Consider the following 8,540-nt stretch of genomic DNA (forward strand, 5'->3'; position numbering starts at 1 on the left):
TTTTTTTTTTACATTTGTTACAAAAGATTATTAGATGTTGAAAGCTTTTATAAATCCTTTTCTCTGAGTTGCAGTAAGTCGGCAAAAACTTACTTTTAATATATTTAGTATGCTTAACAAATTTGGTTGTTTGATATAATATAAACAAAATGTACTCCAAAAGTTATGGGCCAGATCTGTCATTGGATATTCTAGGTGGATTACGCTGCTGCAGGTATCAGAAACAGCACCTAAACATGCAGTTTCATTGAGCAGCGAAGCCTCTTATGATTGCCCATAACAAATTTTAAATTCCTTCTCTTTGCTGTCATGTTTCAGGGAATATACTAAGATGGAAAGATTTAATAAAATGCATGCGATATATTAGTGCTTCAGGAGTTTAAGATTGTTTTTGCTTCATAGTTCACTCTAATATTTGCAGCCTAAGTATTACAGCACTGTGATAGTACATGAGAGTAGAACTGATGCTGTGTGAAATTGCAGTATGACAAACCAGAGGTTAAAAATTTTGACTGTGTCCAACAAAAAAAAAATTAGCTTGAACAGTCATAATGTTAAATAATATATTATACCCTGCCTTTTTACCTCAAAATCTTTAGCGTATACTTACATTGCTTTGTTAAAACTTCCCTCTAGCACCATGAGGACAGGAAGTCTTTCCAGGCAAAAAATGAGAGTTTGATTTGTGTTGAGGAACTAGAAAACCGGGAAGCTTTTCCTTACAATAGGAAAATCAGTCTATTAACCATCAGACATGAAAAAAATAAACTAGATAAATGTTACTTAAAAAAAAAAGTAGGATTTCAATAATGAGTTAGTAATATGCATACTACTTGTTTGCTGCTTTGTTTTGGTATTCTCTCTCAGATCAAAAATGGGTTTATTTTAAGAATTTAGTCTTAACTGTAGTTCAGCTGAAACACTAACTCGATGATTCATTCATTAGCTGCTGAATATTGTTTCATTTAGTTAGCTACAAACTATAACGAATGTCTCATCAAAAAAGAGTACCAAATCCGTGTCCAGATTCTCTTGGATACCGTTCGGTCTCTTTTTGTTGTCACTTATTCAGCCACATTCTGTGAGGTAAAGAGTTGTGGCCTGGCGCTGCAGTTGCCACTCACAGAACTCCATCATATCGCTAGTGCAGGAGCAAAGATGAATTGCTTTAACTTGAATAACACATTTGCGACGTCAGCAGCTCTGGTTTGTGGAACGCTGCTGTCCATTGATCCTGTACCGTTCCTACAGTTTGGAGACAGGCGTTCCTAGAGTTGTAGAATGTATGTTCTGGAACACTTACTACATTTTTTCCAAAATTTATTTCAAAGGCAACCCACTGAAGGTCGATCCCGTGATGGTGGTTTACGTCTTGGAGAGATGGAACGGGATTGTTTGATAGGTTATGGAGCCAGCATGCTTCTATTGGAGAGACTGATGATTTCAAGTGATGCCTTTGAAGTGGATGTTTGTGGACAGTGTGGCTTGCTGGGGTACTCTGGCTGGTAAGTTGTCTTAACTGTAATGCTTTTTGTAAATCATGGTGTTTCCTCCTCACTTTGTGCATGTGACATGTTTCATGTTTTCAAAAAACCCCTTGACCTCAGATGCATAAAGCAAAGTGGTACAGAGTAAATGTGTCTCTATGTAACAGAACCTTGCCCTTAGTTATAGTGCTTCTCAGTTTTAAAGTGCTCACAGACACCGATTAACAGTCCCACGCACCTTAATCAAAACCAGTGTCAACGTTCAAAATTGGTACTTGGAAAATTGGTGGCAGGGGATGGTTCTTTGTTCCGGTTTGATTGAAGTTAGGACTGAAGTGAGTGTGTAGTCAGTGGGCCAGGGGTCTCTCCTGTTGTGGGAGCACAGGTATTGTCTTCTCCAGCCAGCTGTGCTTGTGGGAAAAGTTACCTTTGCTCTGTCTGCTGCCTTCCTTCCTGCTCTTGCAGGGGATTAGCAAACGCCCAATGCTGTATATCGTCTATTTTTTGAAAACGGGAAAATAGCCGTGTCAATGTATTTGACTCTTCTGACATCAGAAATGAGATTAGTAGCTAGGCTAGTCACAGACCTTCCTGGTACATCACATGTTGAACCTCACAAGGCTGAAGAGAGAGAGTGGGCACAGAAGAATGAGAGAAGCAAGCAACATCTCCTGCTCTCTTGTTCTCTAGCTATGGAGTTCAGGATCACATGCATACCGCGTTCTTTGACTGTGCCCCTCCCAAATGCCTTTTGCTTTGTAGTCTTGTGAAACAAGGAGCTCCTCTTCGAAGCATCAGACAAATGCACCGATCCCTTGTTGGAGCCCGAGAGACAAGCAGCTCTCTGGTTGGAAATTGCAGCTGGCTTCTGCCCATCTGCTTTATCCCTAAGAAACTTATCTCTAGACTAGCTAATGGTCTTGCTGTCTTACTCAGGGTCCTAAGCCAGTACTGAGTTTATCTCCTGCAAACAAACTGGTTTTCCGCGTAGGGGAAGCATAAAACTGAACGTCAAAACTATGTGGAGCTCACCACGTGTAACACTATGGGCTTTGCTCTAACCATCTTTTCTCTACAGTAATTTTGAGATGCTAGATTTAAAGTTGCCCTGTAGCATGTTGGAAATACACCACTATCATTAGAAGACAGGGAAACTTCTTTTTATGTTCTTTAGAGATGAGGAAAATGTTTTGCTTTAGCTTGGTTTTGTTTTAGCCAGGCAGAAAAACAGACTTGTGAGACCAATAGGAATTTATGAGATAGAGCGTTCTTGCAAGCTTCATGAAAACAGGTGACCTGGAATCCCATGACTAAGGGAGGAAAAAATAAATGGTGCGAGCTCAAGTTACAAGTTACTTTAATATTTATGTTGGGGGAAGATGGGGAGTTGGAAGGAGGAGGAGAAAGATTCATTTCTAAATACCTCAAAAGAACATTGTTGGAAACTTGCCACATCTTGGATACCAATATCAATCTATTGGGAGAGGCAGGAAATTGGACTTTATTCACTTCAATGCTTCAAGAGTGATTTTTCCATGATATAATGAAGTAGGAAAGTAAGGTGTGTTCTCAGTTTGTAGATGTGTGAAAGTGACAGCTACCTCTTCTGCCCTTGGTCAGACCTTTCTTCTGAAGCGTGTGGCTTCTGGCCAGAAACCAAGCACCACGCTTGCCTGCTAAGAGCAGCAGCAGCAGTTCTGTTCCTTGTGGAGCAGAAGTTCAGACAGAGGTAGGTAAACACAGGTGAAATCCAGAGGAGAGACAAGGCCTACTCTGCGCATCCTATTGTGGTTGGTGATTTTTAGTCGGGCATTGTCCTACTGGCTTTTGTGCAGTAAGTATTTTTGAGAGTCCTGTTTCTCTTGAGTGTGTGTACACTGTATGTAACAAGTGAGGCCTTTTTCTGATCCAGGTCTCTTAAAACTACTGCAATGCAAATGACAGTTGAAGGAAGTTATCTGAAAGGAAGGGCATGCCATAAGTCAAACAACCAACCGCTTCTAACTGTGTAAAGCACTGCCTTAAAAAAACTCGCTTGCAGATGCAGCTCAATTATGTTTTTTATAAGACCTTGGCTTTCAAAGCGGTCATTGAAGATTTTCAGAGACCACAGGAAGTGAGGGCACCTTGAAGAAAAGCAGGAATTTGAACTTTAGAAATAGTATTACATTTTATTTTTAAGGTGTTGTTATTATATTTCATATTTTGAAGCTTGTAACAAAGTTCAGTAACTCTCTTTAAATAACTGTGAAAGAAACTACTCTCTCAGACAGAGCCAGACATTCTTGCAATCTGATTCTGTGAAAAGCTGTCTGATGTGTGAGAGTAATCAGTAAGAGGTAGTTTCTGCTAAATGATACGCTGTCTCTACCAGTAGCTGAAGCAAGTGGCCCTATAATGAGCATCGCAGTAGAGACCAAGTCGTTAAGAGAAACTTCCAAACAGGCCTTTTCAGTGATTCTGGCGTTAATAAGACATTGCTGCAAGCAACCTATTAGAAACGTATTGTTTAGTGGCTAGCATTAAGGGCACTTGTCTTCAGGAAGGTGAGCCCTTCCTCCCAGACAAGGACTAGCCACTGGGTATGTTTTTCTGCAAGACAGTAACAGGAGATCAGTGTTGGGGCCTGAACTGGTACTTTCGCAGGGGAAGGGGACCGCTGTGGCAGTGACAGAATTTGTCCCCGTAAAAAATACAGTAGAAACTTACTGTGACGTACCAGTTTTATGCAAATTTTACAACTTTGCGGTTGTACAGGTGCTCAGGGGCAGGACTTCACTGAATGCAATAAGCAGAATTTGGTCCTTTTTTGATGATGAGATGAGAAGTTATTCTGATCCCTAGAGTCTGAGCATTTTAAAATACACATGAAGAAAAATTTTGTTTCTGGTCCAGATTCAGACTTGGCACAGTTGCCTCTTCCTATCCAGTTTAGTATCAGTTCTAGTACCAAACGGTCTTTCAAGTACTTCAGTTTCTGTGTTCTCTGTTTGACAGAGCTTCGTGCTTACAGCACTTGAACCTTTCTGGGTGATCCCCACCCCGCTACAAAGCAGGCCCCGAACGGTGTAGCTTTGAGCCTGGGTATAGTGAGTAGTCGTTGTTCCTCAGTCCCTAGTAGCTGTAATCAGATGCCAGACATCTGCTCATGGCAGAAAAGTTGTGCCACGTCAGGCTCCCAGGGCTTGCAGGACTTCTTCTGTTGAGACCAATTGCTTGCTATGTTATCATCGGAAAATGGCTTTTGTTTAGGCCACTTCCTCCCACCATAAAAATGTACCTATCCCTATAAATTCGGACTAAGGGAGCAGTTATAAACCTGCAGTTGAGGTCTGTTCTGTTTCAAAGGCATGCTAGCTGTAGCGTTTCCCTTATGTAACAGTGTCTACAGGAGAAGCCCGTTCCAGGGGAACACTTAGTTCAGTCTATTACCTTCTTACTGCCTATAGTCAGATGCAAAGCCAGAGCAATTACTGGGAATAAGGGAAGCTTCATTCCTCATCATGAACTGCAGAAATGTAATTAAGTCTTCTGTACCATTGGTTGAAAGCTTTCTTGTTGGTTTTTTAAAAAATAAAAAAATAAAAAAATACCCCAAGTATGGAGCATGTGGAGGTCAAGGCAACCACAGTTTTCTTGGAAAATAACCGGCTGTTCTACATGCACTTTAAGTATGTCTGTAAAAGAGAAGTAGCAGAGTCTGAAAAAGTAACTGGAAGACTAATGCCAGCTCTCATAACCAAGAACCTTATTAACACAAACCAACTTTATTGGACCTGTCCCCATTGACTTCCACGTGCTCTAGGTCAAGTTTACTGGTAACAGAAACAAGTGACTGAGCATTGGCTTTATTGTAGATGTTGACTTTCAGCCTCATTCTGTACCACAGAAGCATGTAGGAATTTTGCTAATTCTTCCTTAATTGCATCTTCAGACTGTTATGACTTTATGCCAGAAATATAGATTTGAAACACAGAAGCAAAAAAAGAGCTTTGTTAGACCATTAGGAAGTGCTGAGTCACTCTGTGTTCCCAAAGGCCTGGCTTTCTCAACTCTCCAAAACCAGAAGATGGAATATACAGGAGAATGAGGAAATAGGGAGGTTGGAAACCGGTATTTATAAGAAAGATTTTTAATTTCCTTTGTGTGTACACAGAATATGAAATGAAGTAATTTAAACAGTTGCTACCACTGCTGCATTTGAGTCCCGATACTGGAAAGATGGCTGAGTGACCAGCCTATATATTCCTAATATGGTCAACATTATATCTAAATGACAAAAAATCCCTTTCCCCCAGAATTTTAAGATCGTTATTTGAATGAAGAGCGCAACGAATATGTGTTAAAGCAGTTTTACTGGTTTCCCGTCTTGACTAAAGCTTTGGCTGTTCACACAGAGAGACGTAAGACTAGAGATGCCTCTTTTCTGGAATATGAACTAATTTGAGACATCATAGGGTGAAACTGAGTATAAGGAAAAAACCTAAGTGTAAACCTTCTTTCTTCCTGCCTCTTTTTTGTGACATATATATATAAGACAGAAACTGGACCATTAACTGTGTTTTCAGGAATACTTAGCTTTGTTCACCTCCTTTCTCTCATTGTGCAATGCTGAATTTGTGCTGGCAATAATGTGAGTGGTGAAAAAGTAGAAGTCAGTCCTGTTAGCTGCTGAGCACTGTGATTCTTCTCCAAGAAAAGTGCAGGTTTAACATTAAGCTCCTATTGACTTCAGTCAGATTATTTATGGGCTTGAAGTTATGACTTACTTAAGCGCTAAAATGTGTCTCAAGCATTTGGCTCTTTCTAGGACTGAGCCCAGTGTATACATACAGGTGGACAAAGAAACCAGTGGATAGCGGCAACTGTTTTTTTTTTCTGCAGAGCTTCATTTATGCACCAAATCTGACTTTCTTTTTGTTTGTTTCCCTAGGTGCCACTACTGCAAATCATCATGTCATGTGTCTTCTCTGCGCATCCCTTATGCCTGTAAACTCTTATTCCAAGAACTGCAGTCAATGAACATCATACCTAGGCTAAAACTAGCTAAGTACAATGAATGAACAAGATGAAAAAGATGGGAAAAAAAAAGTACTTTACAGAAATCGAAATCCAGCAGATATAACTGGAAGATTTTTTTGGTGAACAGGAATAACTCTAAATCCTGAGTGGGTCCAAGGGAGGTGCAAGACAGTGTAAGATATCTTTCTCACATATCCTGCCTGTTTTTAAGTTGACAGGGGAGACTCTCTCAGTAGAATACACTAGGAGCGGTTCCGAAAGCCTTGATTAGTCTGAGTGAACAGGACGTGGGAATTGTGGAATAAGGCCGTGATCCAGCAGAGCACTTGCATCACTTCAAACAACCCCGTGCTTGGTTTTGAAAAGTGCTTTGCTGGACTAGGGCTTGAGCGGAGCTAAATGCACATTTTATTCATAAAGGTTAAAAATGTTTTCCAGACCAGTGTAATATGAAAGACTAATAAATGTTTTAAATAATACTACCTGAATGTGTGTTGATGGTTGTGTAAAGACAGTAAAGCCTTCTTATAATGTCTAAAGCATTTTCCTATTCGTAAAGCATTTTGTTAAAGCGTTAAAATTTTCTTAAGTAGTGTCAGGCTTAGAGAAATGAAACTATTTTCTCGAGAACTTGAAATCAGACGTTTTGAGTGGGATTTCAATATGCAGGTGCATTTGTGTGCAAGCAATGGTGTGGTGGTACAGTCAATCTGCTTTCAGCTAAACGTATGCAGTTTCCATGAAGTTCAAGGGAGGGGACTGCGTATGCAGCAAGTGCATGATACAGCTTACAGATACCCATTCAATTCCTACGGTGTGCAGGAGATCTAATAATACACTGGCCCAAAGCGCTGAAGAGACAGGTTGCGAACACCAGGTACTGACGTATGCTGTCCTAGGACTTCAGAACTCATTTTAAATATGGGCATAGCTGAAACCTTTTTTAAGAACAAAACAAAACAAATGAACTATGAAGAACAACAAATCCTCTATTGACAGCGAAGCAGGTTTGAATGACCTGAAAGGATTTAGAAAGGGAGCAGCTGAATTTTTTCATGAGATCTAAGGTCTAGAACTAAAGCAGTAGATGAACTAAGAGTCACTTTGTACCCTAAACTCACTTGAGCCCTTACTCAGCAAAGCATATGGTTGAGTTTTTAAAGAAAGGAGTAGTCCCACTGAAGTCGAGATGAAGTATGTGCGTGTTCAAGTGCTTCAGAGAAAGGCAGCACGCCAGGTCAGTGAGGATACAGAACACCGCCTGTGATCTGGAAGTCCTGGGATGCTCTTTGGCTCCTCGTATGGCTGAATTGTGCATGCTGATCCTGGCCCTGTTCTTGCAGTCACGTTGCTGGTGTTCTCTTAGCTGCTTGAGAAGCAGAGATGAGTACCAGCCTGAGTAGGCTTGCTTTTTAAGCTTCCGCCAAAATGCTTAAACTGGTAGTTTTGTGTCTGGGCTTACAAATCAAGTCTGAAGGTATAGACTTTTTTTTTTTTTTTCTTTTTTTGCAATTGGACTAATGACAACACAGATGTCAACACAGCACATTCAGATTGGGAAAGCTCCTGAAGCACCTCTACCAGGATCTGAACAGCTCGGGGTTATTTACAAAGAGTTATAAGAGAGTGATGTACTGCTTCGAACTGGAGGAAGAGGCTAACCAAAAGCCCCAACCAAATTAACAACCTTTCCTTTGTTCCCTGAGATTGCCAAACTGAGGCTCGGGTGCGCCAGCAGAGGGAGTGAGCCTCAAAGGCTACAGCCTACCGGTGGGGGAAAGTTTTGACCTGGATCCTACGCTGAGGATAAGGTGCTCTTACTAGGTAGTCCTCTCTTAAGCGGTCTCCTAGGCTAGATGGTCAGAGCTACAGGACATTAAAGACTAAGCATTGTGTACAATTACACCTGCGGGAATTTAAGCAGAGGTAGCAGAGATGGAGGAGGAGCGAAGGAGCGTGCTCATGAGTTACGCTATCGAGAGAACAGGGCTATATGCAGCCCTGAGGGGTAACCTTGCAGCTAGTTTACCT

General features: G+C 41.0%; 1 protein-coding gene across 6 annotated transcripts in view; it reads left to right on the forward strand.

Annotated features, from left to right (window-relative positions):
* POLR3B (RNA polymerase III subunit B) overlaps positions 1 to 8,094 on the forward strand; it is an 82,481-nt gene extending 74,387 nt beyond the window's left edge. For 3 of the 6 annotated variants that reach the window (XM_082310145.1, XM_082310147.1, XM_082310148.1), the window contains 2 exons: positions 1,332 to 1,505; positions 6,421 to 6,961. In XM_082310145.1, coding sequence (XP_082166271.1) covers positions 1,332 to 1,505; positions 6,421 to 6,550 — 304 coding nt within the window. In that variant the 3' untranslated portion in view covers positions 6,551 to 6,961. Of the gene's footprint in view, positions 1 to 1,331; positions 1,506 to 6,420; positions 6,962 to 8,041 lie in introns of those variants that run through there. The other 3 variants (XR_014228015.1, XM_082310146.1, XR_014228014.1) reach the window with 2 other exon arrangements.
* The last annotated feature ends 446 nt before the right edge of the window (positions 8,095 to 8,540 follow it).

Source organism: Platalea leucorodia, assembly GCF_965183815.1.
Source record: "Platalea leucorodia genome assembly, chromosome: 4".
Classification (NCBI taxonomy): domain Eukaryota; kingdom Metazoa; phylum Chordata; class Aves; order Pelecaniformes; family Threskiornithidae; genus Platalea; species Platalea leucorodia.